This window comes from Zosterops lateralis (assembly GCF_965231275.1).
Source record: "Zosterops lateralis genome assembly, chromosome: 35".
Classification (NCBI taxonomy): domain Eukaryota; kingdom Metazoa; phylum Chordata; class Aves; order Passeriformes; family Zosteropidae; genus Zosterops; species Zosterops lateralis.
Window position 1 is genome coordinate 933,837 of NC_139795.1, and position 16,425 is coordinate 950,261.

The window sequence follows — 16,425 nt, forward strand, 5'->3', positions numbered from 1 at the left end:
TGTACTGTATCAAAATTATTGTGATCAATAACAATATGCAAAAGTCTATATATGAATGCGAAAGCCAGTATTTTGTCATTTATGTTGTCATTTCTATTGTAATTTATATTGTCATTTCTACTGTAATTTATAACCTGGGTTGGCTTCCTCTCCTGCAAGGCACTGAAGGGGGCTCATTCACCCCCTGCCCCCACGTCTCTGCGTGTCCCCAAGTTTCCCTAAGCATCCCTGAGTGCCCCCAAGTGTCACCATTGATGTCACTCTAAGAATTCTCATCAGGATTTGGGGTAGTTTCAGTCAAAATTCCCAGAAAATTCCCCAAATTTTTCCCAAACACCACACAAGGAGGGGACAAGTGCCACCAGCCATGTCCCCCATGGTGTCACCGCCCCGATGACGGGACGTCGCTGTGCCCGCAGCAGCCTCGGGATGTCCTTGATGGCTCTTTGGCACCGCTTGGCCACTGGGGCCATCGTGTGTCGGGTTTTTGGGGTGTCCTCACTGAAGAAAATGGCGATGGGCAGTTGTAAAAGCAAAGTCCTTTATTGCACGGCTAAATCAGCCTCATGGAGGCAGAGACTGTCACAGCTCGAGCCAGTAAAGTCCCCATGTCCCCAGCAGGAGCACTGGATCTTATCAGCAGCAGTGTGCAGGAAGCCTTCTCACATAAAGTTTCATAAAGAGCATCAAGTTTCATAAAATAAAGAACATAAAGTTTCTGATACAGTCTGGCACGAGACCAGCGTGAAATGGGCCCCATGAAGATGTATCAAGCCTGAGGGTTGGCCTGAGACCTCCCAGAGTGGCTTCATAATATTTGGAGACGGCTCTGCAAGTGCGTTTTGTAATGCAAAGGTTTTAACAAAAAAAGGTTTTAAGAAAAGACAAAACATTTTACAAAAGATAAAATGACAAATGGTACAGAAACAAAAGCTGAGCACAGGTGTCAGAGAAGCCTCTGACCCCTGGCTAAGACACCTTAAAAAGCACCTGATCACCTCTGAGCTCGTTCTCAAGTTTTGGATGATTAAGGAGGGACAATTTTCCTTGCTGCCAATAGAAGCAGCCATAGGTCCTGAGAAACATCTCCACAGCCCAACCAGTGCCCATGACAAGGGCACAAAACGTTCTAGCTCGGCTGCCTTCTATGTTCAAAGGTAAACCAAAACTTTTTTCCTTAAATTGAAGAATTTCCTTGGGTGTGGAAATGCATTCCTACAAGTTTCTAAGTCCCAAGCAAAAGCACCAACAGCAGCAGCAACAGTACCCGTAGTCTGTGTCCCCTGAGTCTTATTAGTATACATATATGTTTATATATATATCTATATATCTATATATATATATATACTGTCTTATCAGTAGCAGTCACTGAAACAATGACAGTGGCACTTGTCATCGGTCTTCCCTGAGCCTGCTAGCATTCTCAAAGCAGTGCATTTTATTCTATTTTTGGCCAAACTGGTTGAAACACGAGTCCAGTATTACCTTGTTGGCCCTATCCTAAGCTAAGATTGATGTGCAACAACACTTGTAATTTCTGGTATAAATTCGACTTATGTAGCTCTGTCTGTTCTATCCAGGAATGTTTAGCAAGGCTACATTGGTTTTTTTACGTTAGGCAGGTAGCACTGAATTGCTTACTCAGCCAACACCCCAGTCAATCCACTTGTTTTAGTGCTACTGTTGAACTCAATTGTGCTAACAAAAGAGATGCTGAGAACCTTTTTCCAAAACCCCAAGGCTGAAAATTACCTTTGCAGTCCAAATTGCATTGATGGATAAGCCTGTTTCCTTTATGTCTCACGATGGCAAACATTTGTGCATCAGGTGTTAGCAGAGTAAGTCTCCCTAAGCTCCCCATGGCCCACCTGTGATGTGTGCTGGAATAGCAGGCCAGGCTATGTTTCCACAAATGAAAAACATTCCCTGTGGGAACTGAAAGGGGCTATCATTAAATGCAGACTGAACTAAAGAAGTATGGTTACACCAATTAATCTCATTATTGTATACAGAGTGCTAAGGACAAACATCCTTAACCAAAAATTGATCTTTCCCTGCAGAGTTAAATCTGGCATGAAAAAAACATGTTTACGGAACCAAAGATCTCCAAGTCTTCAGGTTCACGAGATGCCTTGGGAAGGTGAGGAACCCACCAGTTCCATGCATCTACTGGGGACCAAAAATCCCATGTGGATGATCCTGGGAGTGTACCTTGAATGGCTCTGTCAGTTTTCTCTGGAATTGGCCAAGCATCCACTGGCACACCAACTAGACAGGTGGAAAATGGCTTTTCTGGGGTTGTATTGGACAGACACATGGTATCTAAACCTGATGCACTGGCTAAAGTCACCCAGACATTTGCTTTAGGCTGACTAACTGGAAAATTTGTGTTACTAAAAGCAAGCAAATTACTAAAACCAAGCACACAAAAAAGCATAACATTTGATTGAACCCCTTATTTCCCTTAAACTCTAACAAAGGGATTCTCTAACAAAGGGATTCTACAACACTACTGATCCACAAGTGTTGGTCTTTGGTTGATCAACAGGTAAGGTTGCATTGGTGAAGGCAAACAAAATAAGAAGATAGAAACATGATACCTGATTTAACTTCACACTGTTTGATTTAAGGCACTTTCTTTTTAATTTCTTATTTCCAAGCACATCTCTCAGCACATTCCCTTCTTTGGTTCTTCCACAAATTTCACCCAGGACCAGCCAGATATAAGGCACTGAATTATTTTGTTTGCATTCAACTCAGCAAATTTGAATCTCTTTTGATTATGTCAAAAATTCCCTCCTACATTCCTCCCGAAGAACAGAAAGATGGGGGCTGTTTTCTTCATCGTGACCCACTGCAACTAAAAATTCAGTGGCCTTGTGCTTTGTTTGGGATTCTAAATCATAACACCATGTACACCACACTTGTGCCAACAGAGCTCTATGATACCAATGATTCCCACACTTTTTACACTAATACAATCCCCAGGGTTCACAGATCTGGCACATGGGACAAAAGATGTCTGCCATCAGCTACAGTCTCTGTGCAGCTCACGTCTGCGTGCTGCTTCTCTGCTCTTGGAGTTGTCAGTGTGTTCCTGTGCTTGATTTGGCTTCACGTTCTCCACTGGAATCCACCTGGGTCCTATACCTGCAGAAACACAACTTCTTCTTCACCTTCTTCATAGGTTTGGGTGGTTTCTTTGATTGGTTGATAAAGTCCGCATTGCAGACCTCGGGGGATGGGTCATTGGGCCAAAAATAGAAATAATTTGAGTGTCACTTTTTCATTGGATGATTTGTCCTTGAAAACAGCGGGTAGAGAGAGAGACTCTCCATTTTGTGTTTAGCAAGTTAGTGTGCAGAACTCATGGCCTGTGAGGCTGTAATGCAGATAAGAATTAATAAAATCCTGAGTCCAAACACCAAAACTGCCTCTCCCGTGCTCCAATCCCGGCGCTGGCAGAGGCTGAAAAGAAGCCGGAACCTCGGCAGGGCTGCTCCCCATGGCAGGCTCACGCCGATGGTGGGGGTGCTGAAAGCCTCTTTGGCCGTGCCCAGGGGTCACCCGCCCCCACAGCTCATGACTCCTGCTGTGGGGGGGCCACAGGGACCCTGCCGGCGGCACCCCGGGGCCGTGTGCCTGTCAGTGCCAGGGGGGTCCCTACGAGCCCAGGTAAGTCACCAGCAGGATGGAAGGGGCCCCTCAGGGCTTCGCTGGGACCGGCCGCAGGGCCGTTCTCGGGTTTGGCGGGGCCGGAGCGGCTGCAGCTCCTTTGCATCTCTTTGTGGTAAAACCATCCAGTGGTACCTTTGCAGTGGTTCTCCTCTATTGATGGCTGGAACCAAAAAGGCAAATCGAGGAGCATCCTCTGGATGCAGTCAAGTGTTGAAGAAACAATCTTTTAAGTCAATGACAACAAGGGGCCAGTCTCTTGGAATCAGTGAAAAGAGAAAGAAATCCAGGTTGTAAATGCCTCATGTCTTCTATCACTTTGTTCCTCAAGTCATGAAGCAATCTCCAGGAATCAGAGAAGTCTTCTTGTGAATGACAAACACTGGGGAATTCCAGGGACTGTTTGTGGGTTTGATGTGGCTTTTTTGTAGCTGTTCACTGACTAATTTTTTTGACTGCATTCAATTTTTTCTGTTCAAGAGGCCACTGATCTATCCAAATGGGCTGATTGGTTTTCCATGATAACTTAATAACAGTAACTTAATGATGAGTGGCAGGTGTCACTGTGGTTTGCATTAAGAATCCACTTCCATCTTTGTTCTCCACTGGGACAACACGTCTCTCCCCCATACTGTTACGTAATCCTCCACCACGTAGGGATGGATGTTTGCTGTCTTTCCTTCAGGACCTGTGACAGTAATCATGGATTCACTTTGCTTACATGCTGTAGCTCCTCCAAACCCTCTGAGAAGACACTCAGGTGGCACCAGATTCCAATCTCTCGGCCAAAACGCACAAGAAAGCGCAGTGACATCTGCCCCCGTGTCCAGCATGCCTGTAATCTTAACTGTTTTATCACCGTATGTCAGACTACACTCCAGCTCTGGCTCTTCATTGGTGACATGTTTTACCCAACGGACATTAGGTGCCGGGCTAAAGCCCTCAGAAGGCATTTCTTGGTATCCAGCTCCCTTATTTATATTCACTGGCCATGCAATAGCAATAGCTATTGGTGTTTTTGGTTGAATTACCAGTGGAGTATTGTAAGCAAGAGCTAAAACGCTCAGCTCTTCATTACAATTTGCTGAAACGACAGCTGGAATAACTGAAAGTCCAAGAGTTCTGTTATCATCCTTGCCTATAATTAGAAAGTCTTGTTTTTGTTTTGAAACACCAGTAACTCCTATGGGAAGGCATTAATGGCAACAGTTTTTAAAAGAATATATCAATTTGGAAGTTGCCAGTTCACATTGTGTCCCTGGGAGTAATAAGTCGGGGTGGCTTGGGCAATGGCTGGTGGTGTCACAAACTGCCCCTGGCTCGGGTTTTCCCCAGGTACCCTCAGGTTGTTCAGGTGTTCCCATCATTGAGCTGCCATTACATGTTTCACCACACGATGGCGCTGTGCGCTGTTCTGTGCACGGCCTCGGGCTGTCTCTGATGGTTTCTTGGCACCGCTTGGCCACTGAGCGGCCACTGGGGCCACCAGGGCTACCGAGGCCACCAGAGCCACCACAGGGACTCGAGAGGAGGTTGTGGATGTCCCCAAGTGTCCCCATCAGATGATGCATGGCCAGGCGGGTGCTGCCCTCCCACAGCCACTTGACCTTGACCACCGCAGCTACCAAGTCCTCGCGGACATCAGCGGACACCTCCTTTTCCTTCAGGGCCAATTTGATGTCCTCCAGCTGCTGCTGCAGCATAAAGAGGAAGAGGGAGGCTCTGTAACACACATCCACCAAGCGCACTACCAACACCCGGGCTGCCGCCCGCTGTCTCCTCTTGGTGGCCACCCCTGCCTGCCTGGTGGTCACCATGGCCTTGACGGCTGCCGCCACCCGGGTCTTGTGCGCAACCAGAAACAAGGTCAACTGCTCCCTGACCGGGACCATCGATGGCTGCTGAATTGTGTCCACCAGAATGTTCTTAACTCTCCTCCAGCCGGCGGTCTTGTCCTGCAGGTCCCCAGCCTGGGCGGTGGCAGTGGCCTTGGTGGTGGCCGTGGCAGTGGCCTTAGCAGTGTCCCCATCCTCCCAGGTATGGAGGAAATCACGGCCCTCATTCATCAACCAGATCGAGCTCTTCACGACCAGAACCCTCGACTTCCCCAAGGCTCTGGCCACGGCTGTCACATCGTCCCAGGTGGCCCCCGGGGTTGTCACCAGGGCAGCCACGGCCTGGGAGGTGACATCTCTGTGCTCCAGGACATCCCGGAGGTACCAGATGAATTCCCTCAGGGCTGTGCGGAGGGACTCTGGGTACACGAAAGGCCACACGTCCCATGGAACGGTCACAAGGGCAGCCAGCTCGCCCAGGGTGGCCACCACAGCCACCAGATCCTTCAGCTCCTGGTGAGGGGACGGGGAGGTGGCGGGGACTTCGTGGCCTCCTGGGGTGGCCCCTGTGCCCTCCCTGGGTCCCCTCCCTGGAGGGCTCAGCTGTCCCCTCTGTCCCTTTGCCACCCCCTTGTCCCCTCTGCCAACCCCTGCCACTCCCTGCTGTCCCCTCCTGCAACCCCCCCACTGTCCCTCTTGCCCCCAACCCCCCCAGCACCCCCTGACCCGACCTAGGAACCCCCAGGACCCCCAAAACCCCACCTGGGACTCCCTGAACCCCCCCAGAATCCCCCCCGAATCCTACCTGGGACCCCTCCAAACCCCACCTGGGACCGCCCAAACCCCCAGAACAAAACAATTCCACCTGGGACCCCCAAAACCCCACCTGGGTCCCCCCAAATCCCCCCAAACCCCCCCAGGGCCCCCAAACCCCCCCCCAGGGCCCCTGAAACCCCACCTAGGACCTCCCAAATCCCACCCGGGACCCCCTGAACCCCCAGACCCAAATAACCCCGCCTGGGACCCCCAAAACCCCTCCTGGGACACTCCCCAAACCCCACCTGGGACCCCTCAAAATCTCCCCTAGGACCCCCAAACCCCCCCGTGTTCCCCCCTTTCCCCTCCCACCACCCCACACCAGGATTGTCACACCATGCAGCCATCCATGATCGCTGGGGACATGGCAGGGACGCCTCGGGGACACTCTGGGGACGCACTGGGTGTTATAAATGCATATTGTATGATTGGCTTTTGCAAATATTAAAATGAATACTATATCTGTTATGTTAGAAAGTTATGCTGCATTAATATAGTCTCTTTCAGTAGTGTGATAAATACAGTTTTTAGGCTATAGCAGATGCTTGTTGTAACTAATTTAAAGAAAAGTGGCAGAGGCAATTAAGAAATTCCTCACATCATCCTATCTTGATAGAGATAACAACAAGGACACCAAAGAACTCCAGAAGGAAGAATTTACTGCCTCCTTATTAAGGGATTTGCCACTTTGTGGAGCCACTGGAAAGATTTATTTGCAAAAAAGAATAGATAGAGAGAAAAATTACAATTAAACCTTTTTACCTAAAGTTCAAAGAAGGGTTTAAATCATGTCCAAATTTATGAATATGCAATCACCTATGATATTGAAAGGAAAGATCCTTTGTTAGCCTGTGTGCCTTCGTGTGGGATGCCAGGTACCCAGACATCTGGAATCTCTTTTGCTTCATATGCCTCTTATTGTCCTATTTTTTATTATTACACTTTTAAAATTTTAACAAAAGTGAACCGTGTTTTTCACAATTTGGGGGCTCAGTTCAGGATATTTACCTCATCCCTGACACCCCAGGGGATCCAGACCAGGAGAGCCCCATCTGATTTTAGCAGCCTTGCTCTGCTTCCTCTGGTGTAGACTGGAGATCACAGGTTAAATACTCCCAGGGCAAGGGGGAGACAATAAAGCAAAAGGAAAAAAAGGGAAGAAGAAGCTCTGGAAGAAGCCGTGGTATTTTTGTTCCATAAAAATCTTGTGCACAAAGACCTAAGAAAGAACAAAGGACTGTGAGTATTTCTTAGGGGAACAGGTTACGGGGTGTGAGATGTGAGTTTGAGACGTGGACTGGGGATCCCAGCTCTACAAAGCCAGTCTGGAGCTCCCTGAGCTGCGTGTCTGTCCTTTGGCCAGAGAGGAGCCAGGACGGAGGCGAAGGCAGAGATGAAAGGACTGAGAGAGACCCCGGGGTGGGGACAGGGCCCCAAAGAAAGGGGCTGGGCCCCTCTGAAGGAAGGGAGCTGGGGGTTTGCCAGTACAACCCACTGAGAAACACGATAAAAAGGAGGGGGGACCCTAAATCTTTTTTTTCTTTTTTTTTTTTTTTTTTTACCAGGTTGAGGGTTTAAAAATAACCCAAAAAAACCCAAGAAATTTGGGCTTAGAAGCTGCCAAATTGAGGGTTTGGGAAAATAAAATCAAACAGGAAATTTGGGCTAAGAAGCTGCTGAACTGAGGGTTTTGGGGAAAAAACAAAACAAAACAACAAATTTGGGCTTAAAACCTGCTGAATTGAGGGTCTGTGGAAAAAAACCCCACAAAACCAGGAAATTCGGGCTTAGAAGCTGCAGAATTGAGGGTTTGGGGGGAAAAAAAAAAAACAAAACAGGAACTTTGGGCCTAGTGCTGCCCGTTCCCGAGAGAAAACACAAACCAACAGAGTGTCAGTTTATGCGGTGCTTTATTTGAGGCCCCGGGGACCTGAGGACTAGTGTCTCAAAGTCAGGGTCCCGAGTTAGTTACAAAAGATGCTTATCTTTTATACCTTTGTTACAAGTCTTACTTCATCAGCCTACGTACAGTCTCCTACGTATTTTACTTTATTCATCTTACAGGTAACCTTTCTAAAGGCTATAAATTTTGCACGCTTGCTCTAGCTAAAATAAAGGTTAATTCTCTAAGCTTAACTCCCACCATAGAAAACATTTTATTGGTAACCATGTAATCATATTTCACAAGTAATTTGTATACCTATATGTACTACATGCTCTACTAAGTCCTTTAAACGTTGTTCCTTACATCAGCAGATTCTCAGGCCTCATTTCTCAGGTTTGGTTCCCATGGGCCTGCACAGGGACCAACTCCTTAGCCTAACTACTGCTAACGGAGGCCTTATGGCAACACTAGAACCTGCCGAATTGAGTGTTTGAGAAAAAGCGTATTAAAAAACCGCAAGAAATTTGGGCTTAGAAGCCGCCCCGCCCTCCCCGGCCCCACCGCCCGCCCCAGCCCCGGTGCCGGCGGCCGCCCCGCCGTTTGTATCGGCCGCACCGGTGGCCACTCCGGCCGGGGCTCCCCCTGCGCCGGCCCCAGCCCCGACCGCGCAGTCTGCGATCGCTGCCCCGGACATGCCGGGGGATCTGCCCGCCCCAATCCCGGCCGCACGGCCCGCGGCAGCTCCGCCACAAACCCCGCCCGGCCCGTCCCGGCCCGGCCGCTCAGGCCGCCCATCCCCTGACCGCTTGTCCCGGGGCTGCTCCGGCCGGCCCCGGCCCGGCCGCTCCGCCCGTGCCGGGAGCATGCGCAGAGACTCCGTGCTCAGGCTCGGCCGCCGCTCGTCCTCTCGGTGGTTCCGGCAGCAGCTCCCGCCTACGCCCCCCCACGCCTGGAGGACTCAGCCCCGGGCCAATCCCCGCCCCCGCCCCGCCCTCTCCGGCAATCCCAGCACCCCCCGCGCTGGGCACCGTTGCCTTGGGAACCGCCGCTCCCGCTGGGCGGGGCCGGTTTCCTTTGAAAGGCCAAATCCCGAGCCCGCGGAGCCACAGCTCGGCCACGGGAAGGGCCTGCGGGACGGGCAGCGCGGGCTTTGGGCAAACTTTCCCCGCTCCTCCCGGAATACAAGTTATACAATATGCGGGTGATCCCTTATTATCAGGGGAAGCTGAAGGTGAAGTTGGGGAGGCTGCCATGAAACTTCTGAATTTTCTGGGGGGAAAAGGACTCAGAGTATCAAAGGGGAAACTGCAATTTGTAGAATCTGAAGTGAAATATCTCGGGCACTTAATAAGCAAAGACAGCCAAAAGCTAAACCCCAAGAGAATTGCAGGAATTTTATCTCTCCCCCCCTCCCTCTTCAAAGAAGGAAATCAGAAACCTACTCGGATTATTGGGATATTGTAGATTATGGATTGAAGGGTATACACAGGCAGTCACATTTTTATATGGAAAATTGACAGAGGGAGATAACATAAAGTGGAGCAAGGAAGATGATGATAAATTAGGACTGAAGTCAAAACTGGCCTCAGTGCCAGCCTTGAGCTTTCCCTCATTAGAAAAACCCTTTCATCTGTTTGTGACTGTGGAAAGTGGAGCAGCTCATGGAGTTGTGGCTCAGGAGTGGGGAGGAGGGAAGAGACCAACAGCTCATTGATCAAAGGTGTTGGGCCCAGGGAGCCACGGCTGCCCAGAGTGTGTTCAAGCCACAGCAGCTGCTGCAGTTCTGGTAGAAGAGAGCCCTGAGCACTTCTGGGGGTGAACTAATTGTGTGTGCACATCATGCAGCCCAAATGTGTTAAACCAAAGAGTTGAAAAATGGGTAACAGAGTCTGGGATGCTGAAATAGGAAGCAATCCTGATAGACAGTGATGGCTTGACATTAGAAGTAAACAAAAGTTTAAATCCAGCTCAATTTTTATATGGAGAACCAAAAAGTAACCTAACACATAATTGTTTAGAAATTATCCAATACCAAACCAAAATATGGGAAGATCTCAAAGAACAAACCCTCTTAGAAGGAGAAATAATATGTATGGATGGTTCTTCCAGGTGTTTTCAAGGAAAAAGGATGTCAGGGTTTGCTTTGGTGGATGGGAAAAACACGCAAACCCTGGAAAAAGGAAAATTACCTTCAAACTTGTCCGCTCAAACGTGTAAACTAAATGCTCTAAAAAGGTCACTGGAATATTTAGCCAGTGAGAAAGGAACCATATATACTGATTCAAGGTATGCTTTTGGGGTAGAACACTCCTTTGGAAAAATTTGGGAAGAAAGAGGATTACTTAATTCAAAGGGAAAGGGATTGATACATGAAGGACTCACTCTAGAGGTCTCAGAGGCATTAAAACTGCCTGAGGAGATTGCTGTAGTGCATATTAATGGACATCAAAAGGGAATGACCTTGGAAATAAGGAAAAATAATTTGGCAGATCAAGGAGCTAAAGATGCAGCAGAGAATGGGATCCAAAGGGTTGTGTTAATTTTGACCTCAAATAAGGAAGAATTAGAAACTCCAAAGTTCAGTGAAACAGAAGAAAAGGAATTAAGTAAAATAGGAGGAAAGCCAGATGAATCTGGGAAATGGAAACTTCCTGATGGGAGACAGTTACTTAACAAGCTGCTCACTAGTTAAATATTAGAAAACATGCATCAAAAAAACTCATTGGGGTATCCAAGCTTTGTGTGATCGTTTTCTAAGGAATTATGGGTGTATTGGGATTTTTGGATTGGCAAAACAAGTAACTGAAAGATGTATAATCTGCCAAAAGGTAAATAAAAAGGTAATGAGGAAAACAACATTAGGAGGTGGGGAGTTAGCTCTCCGACCATTTCAAAGTGTCCAAATAGGTTTTACTGAACTTCCCCAAGTACAGAGATGGAAGTTTTTATTAGTGATAACAGACCATCTGACTCATTGGGTGGAGGTTGTTCCCACTGTCAGAGCCACAGCCAATGTGGGATGTAAAACCCTTTTGGAACAAATTATTCCCAGGGATGGAATGGTTAATAGGATAGACTCGGACAGAGGAACACATTTCATGTCAAAAATCTTACAGCAAATAACTCAAGGCTTGGGGATAAAATGGGAATTACACACCCCATGGCACCCACAGAGTTCAGGCTGGGTAGAGGCAATGAACCAAACTTTAAAGAGAACTTTAACTAAATTAATCATTGAAACCCAACTGTGGTGGGTAAAATGCCAACCTTTGACTTTATTGAGGGTTCAAACCCAGCCCAGGTCAGACCTGGGAGTGTCACCTCATGAGATGATGTTTGGGTTACCCTTTCTGACCACCCAACATGACACAGCCACCTCTGACCTCAGGGAAATGGGTGTTAAGAAATATGTCAACAGAATTGCAAAAACCCCTGAAAATTTACAGTTAAAAGGGATAATCCCACAAACCACACCTTTAGACTTTAAAATCCACAACATCCATCCAGGGGAGTATGTACTAGTGAAAACATGGAAAGAACAATCTTTAACTCCAGGATGGGAAGGTCCTTTCCAGGCATTGCTGAGCCTGAGGCTGTGACCTGGAGCAGGGAACGAGGCGGGGTCCAGCCAGCAGCACCAAAGGACCCCTGGAGGAACCGAAGGAATGGACTGTAACATCCAAACCAGGTGACACCAAATTGACTCTTCAATGGGGACTGGGGAGTGATGAACTGGGAGGACCCGAATGATCCAAGGGAGGTACAAAGAATCAAACCTAACTGGGAAATAAGGCCAAGCTTCTGTCAGTGGTTTCAAGTGCAGCTTGGACAAGTTCTGAGACACCTCTGATACTCTCCTGTCAGGGTCCACAAACATATGCAGAGAACCTGATGGTTCGTTTTAGGGATCTCAGAGTGCAAAAGACACAGCGGGGGACAACTCAGTTTACTTAAGCAAAAATGCACCTTTATTTAGTGCCAACAAATGCAATAGTGGGGAGAGAAAATAAAGAATAGTGAGAAAGATAGAGAAAGAGGAGAAGGGGATTATAGCTACCAATGTGGAGGGACGAGTCCTCGAGGCTCAGAGATGCCCATCGATGTGATCTTCTCCAGTGAGGTGATCACAAAAGTGAGCGGGGTCTCCAGAGGTTTTATAGGCTGGTCAAGGTGGGGACCAAAGCGAGGGCACAGAGCCAAAGGGACTAAAGTGAGGGCACAGAGCCAAAGGGACCAAAGCGAGGGCACAGAGCCAAAGGGACCAAAGAGAGGGGACAGAGGCAAAGGGAACTACCTGTGTCGAGGTTGGTGCTCAGGAACAAGCTCCAAACCCCACATCTGGTACAGACAGACCAGTTTGGACAGGCAGCCTCGGCTCAGTCCACTGTGACCAGTTCCATTGTCCTTGCACTCCGTTCTCATGGAGATGCCACTCCAGTCCTCCCAGACTTAGCAAACGTTCCACCTCAGCCAGGCCAGGGGCTCCCTTCAGAGTCCGGGGTCCCAGTCCCCAACCATCGGAGACAGTCGTGAGGCAAATCACATCCTTGGACAGACTCTGACACCATCCCAGTCCCAGTGTCCCCATGTCCCTCCCGTGTCCCTCGAGGATCTTTGGGGACCTTTGGGGACACAGATGAGGAGTGTCCCCATGTCCCTTCTATTTCCCCATGTCTCTTCCGTGTCTCTCAGGGGGACACAGATCTGGAATGTCCTCAAGACTCTTTGGTGTCCCCATGTCACTCAGGAACACCTTGGGGACACAGATCCAGGTGTCCCCATGTCCCTTTTGTGTCCCCATGTACCTCAGAGACACTGAGACCCCCTTGGGGACATGGATCCAGGTGTCCCCAAGAATATTTTCTGTCCCCAAGGGACACTGGGGACGCAGATCTGGCTGTCCCCATGTCCCTCCCATGTCCCTCAGGGACAGTGGGGACTCCTTGGGGACACAGATCCAAGATGTCCCCATGTCCCTCCTGTGTCACCATGTTCCTCAGGGACCCCTTGGAGACACCACCCCCGCTGTCCCCATGTCCCTTGAGAACACAGGAAGGACAGGGGGACATCAGAATCCATGTCCCCAAGGAGTCCCCAGTGTCCCCTGAGGGACATAGAGACATAAGAGGGACATGGGGACATCTTGGATCTGTGTTCCCAATCATCGCCAATGTCATTTGGGGACATCAAAAGGTCTTGGAGACATGGGGACACCAGAAGGAACATAGGGATGTCTGGGGTGGTGTCCCCAAGGGGTCCTCAGTCTCCTCAAAGGGTCCCCAGTGTCTGTCAGGGACATGGGGACACCAAGAAGGACATGGGGACAATCAGCAGGGACAAGGGAACACCTGGGACAGTGTCACCATAGGGTCCCTTGTGTCCACAAGGGTCATGGGGACGCAGAAGGGACAGGGGACACCTGAGACAGTGTCCCCAGGTGACACAGGAGGGACAGGAGGACACCAGGACGGACATGGGGACACCTCGGTCCATGTCCCCAGGGGAAACGGGGACAGCAGGAGGGACACGGGGACACTTCAGGAGTGTCCCCAAGACCAATGTTCCAGCCTGGCCCCAGGCCGTGGCCACGTGGAGACCCCAAAACATCCCCCAGAGGGGCCTTGGGGACTCAGCTTTGGGCTCCCGCAGGATCCCAACATCCCCCGGCCCCAAATGGAACCCTCGGGGGAGCCCCCGAGATTTTGGGGCTCGGTTCCGGCAGCCGCGAGCTCCGAACGGCCCTGAGTGGTTGTGCTGCTGCTGCTCTTCCTCCTCTTCATCTCTGCCTCCTTTTCCTCTCTGCATCCTCCTGATTCCGACTCCTCCTTCCCCTGGATCCTCCTCCTTCCTCATCCCGCCTCCTCCTCCTCTTCCTCCTCCTCCTCCTCCATCCCTTCTCCCGCTCCCCCCGGGCCCAGCGCCCCCCTTTGTGCCCCTTTTCCCGCGGGAGGAGCCGCGATGGAGCCGGGGCAGGTCGGGCTGGGGCAGCGCTGGGCTCTGGGCCTGGCCTGGGCGCCTCCCCCGCGCCCCCTCCCCAAATTCCCCCACCAGAGCCTTCGGGGGGTCCCGGCGCCTTTTGGGGTTCCCTGGGAGCCGCCTTGGGGTTCAGGTGCCTCCCGAGGCCCCCCCAGAGCCTTGGGGTGACACGGGGGGACACACGGGGGTCCCCATTCCCGATCCAGCCCGGGGCCGCCTCTGCCCTCCCCAATCACAGCCCCCCCCAAGTCCCTCCCCAGAGCCCCCCACAAACCCCACCGGGCACAACTGGGAAGCTTTGTTGGGAACACTGGGAGCAGCCGGGCGGGGACACAGGGACAGCTCTGGGCACGGGCAGGGGGGACACACGAGGCCCCCAAAATGATCTCGGGGACGGAGCGGGGGGTCCCGGCCGGGCCCGAGGCCACGGGGAGGGGCTGCGGCCGCCGGCGGCTCAGGAGCTCTGTGGGCAGAGAAAAGGGGGTGACACCGGGCTGGGGGGCCCCGGGGGGGCACACACGCTCTGCGGGAGGGGGGACACGACCCCCGGGACCCCCCCTCACCTTCTTGCACAGGCAGAGGCCCAGCCCCAGTGCTAGGAAGACAAAGCCCAACAGCAAGCCCCCGATCCCCGTCAGCATCTTGCTGCGGGCGGCGTCCGGCGGCATCTCTGGGGGGCTGCAGGGATCAGCGCCCCCCAAAACCTCTCACCCACACCCCGAGCCCCTCCAACCTCCCTCCCGCTCTCCCCCAGCCCACTCACCAGCCCCTGAAACCTCCTCCCAATCCCTGCCCGCCCTCCTCATTATTTCAGTGCCTTCTCTGATTGGCTGAGGAGAGGCCCGGGAGTTGAGAGAAGGATCGGGACAGATCCTGCCCCGAGCACAACAGACCCAGCCTGGGCACAGGGAGTGAATTTATTACCAACCAAACCACAGCAGCACACGGAGAAGGGAAAGAAATCTCTCTAACACCTTCCCCACACCCAACGGGGATCACCAGGACCACGGATCACCAAGGCTCTGCCCAACGGGGTCACTGGGGATCATCCAACGCCGATCCTCCCATGGGGGATGGAGCTGGAGCAGCGCACAAAGCTCTTCCCACACTCGGGGCACTCGCAGGGCTTCCCTTATGGTGCCTCTGTTGGTGTTTGGTCAAGACAGAGCTAAAGGTGAAGCTCATCCCACACTCAGAACACTTGTAGGGCCTCTCCCCGGTGTGGATGCGCTGGTGCACAGTGAGGTGTGAGTTGAGCTTGAAGCCCTTCCCACAGTCGGGGCAGCGGAAGGGCCTCTCCTCTGTGTGAATCCGCTGATGGACGAGGAGATGGGAGCTGACCCGAAACCTCTTCCCACACTCAAGACACTCGTAGGGCTTCTCCCCGGTGTGGATGCGCTGGTGTTTTCTCAGGTCGGAGCTCCATCCAAAGCTCTTCCCACATTCCAAGCAGGTGTAGAGCCCTTCCCCAGTGTGGATCACCTGGTGCCGGATCAGGGCCGAACTTTCTCTGAAGCTCTTCCCACACTCCCCACACTTGTAGGGCTTTTCCCCAGTGTGGATCCTCTGGTGTTCCCTCAGCTGGAATCTCTGGATGAAGCTCTTCCCACATTTCCCACACTTGTGGGGCTTTTCCCCAGTGTGGATCCTCTGGTGTTTCCTCAGGCCAGAGCTCTGGCTGAAGCTCTTCCCACATTCCACACATTCATAGGGCTTTTGCCCAGTGTGGATCCTCTGGTGTTGTGTCAGGTGGACCTTCTGGCTGAAGCTCATCCCACATTCCCCACACTCGTAGGGCCGTTCCCCACTGTGGATCACCTGGTGCTGGATCAGTTGGCCCCTCTGGCTGAAGCTCTTCCCACATTCCCCACACTCATAGGGCTTTTCCCCACTGTGGATCCTCTCGTGTTGTATCAGCTCAGAACTCCGGGTGAAGCTCTTCCCACACTCTCCACACTCAAAGGGCCGTTCCCCGGTGTGGATCCTCTTGTGCCGGGTCAGGCTGGAGCTGTTGTTGAAGCTCTTCCCACATTCCCCCCTTCCCCACACTTGTAGGGCCGTTCCCCACGGTGGATCCTCTGGTGCTGGACCAGGAGCAGCCTCCGGCTGAAACCCTTCCCACATTCCAAGCACTTGTGGGGCTTCTCCCCTCCATGAGGCTTCTCTACCAGCTCTGAGCTCTGTCTGGATCTCCGGCCGCCCTCCTGGCACAGGGCGGCTCTTTCCTCCTCGCAGCTC

At 51.4% G+C, this 16,425-nt stretch overlaps 1 protein-coding gene, 1 long non-coding RNA gene and 1 pseudogene across 4 annotated transcripts in view; all 3 read right to left on the minus strand.

The window, feature by feature from the left end:
- LOC310921490 (class I histocompatibility antigen, F10 alpha chain-like) overlaps positions 1 to 16,425 on the minus strand; it is a 97,732-nt pseudogene that overhangs the window by 36,193 nt on the left and 45,114 nt on the right. The gene's annotated exons all lie outside the window — the stretch shown is intronic.
- LOC310921493 lies at positions 1,373 to 9,525 on the minus strand. Of its 2 annotated transcripts, XR_014592142.1 has the most exons (4): positions 9,015 to 9,525; positions 7,335 to 7,545; positions 6,663 to 6,715; positions 1,373 to 3,150 (listed from the first exon to the last, which is right to left on the minus strand). It is a non-coding gene; the product is annotated as an uncharacterized lncRNA (long non-coding RNA). The 2 variants fall into 2 exon arrangements; XR_014592143.1 differs by lacking the exon at positions 1,373 to 3,150 and having other exon boundaries at positions 6,612 to 6,715; positions 9,015 to 9,517.
- Positions 14,998 to 16,419, minus strand: LOC310921500 (uncharacterized protein). Its single transcript, XM_083881632.1, has one exon. The coding sequence runs from the start codon at positions 16,309 to 16,311 to the stop codon at positions 15,223 to 15,225; it is 1,089 nt and encodes a 362-aa protein (XP_083737758.1). The 5' UTR covers positions 16,312 to 16,419; the 3' UTR covers positions 14,998 to 15,222.

What these genes read in the sequence shown, in the direction of transcription:
- LOC310921500 (XM_083881632.1), bottom strand. Translation starts at nt 16,311, where the DNA reads ATGTGGGAAGGGTTTCAGCCGGAGGCTGCTCCTGGTCCAGCACCAGAG.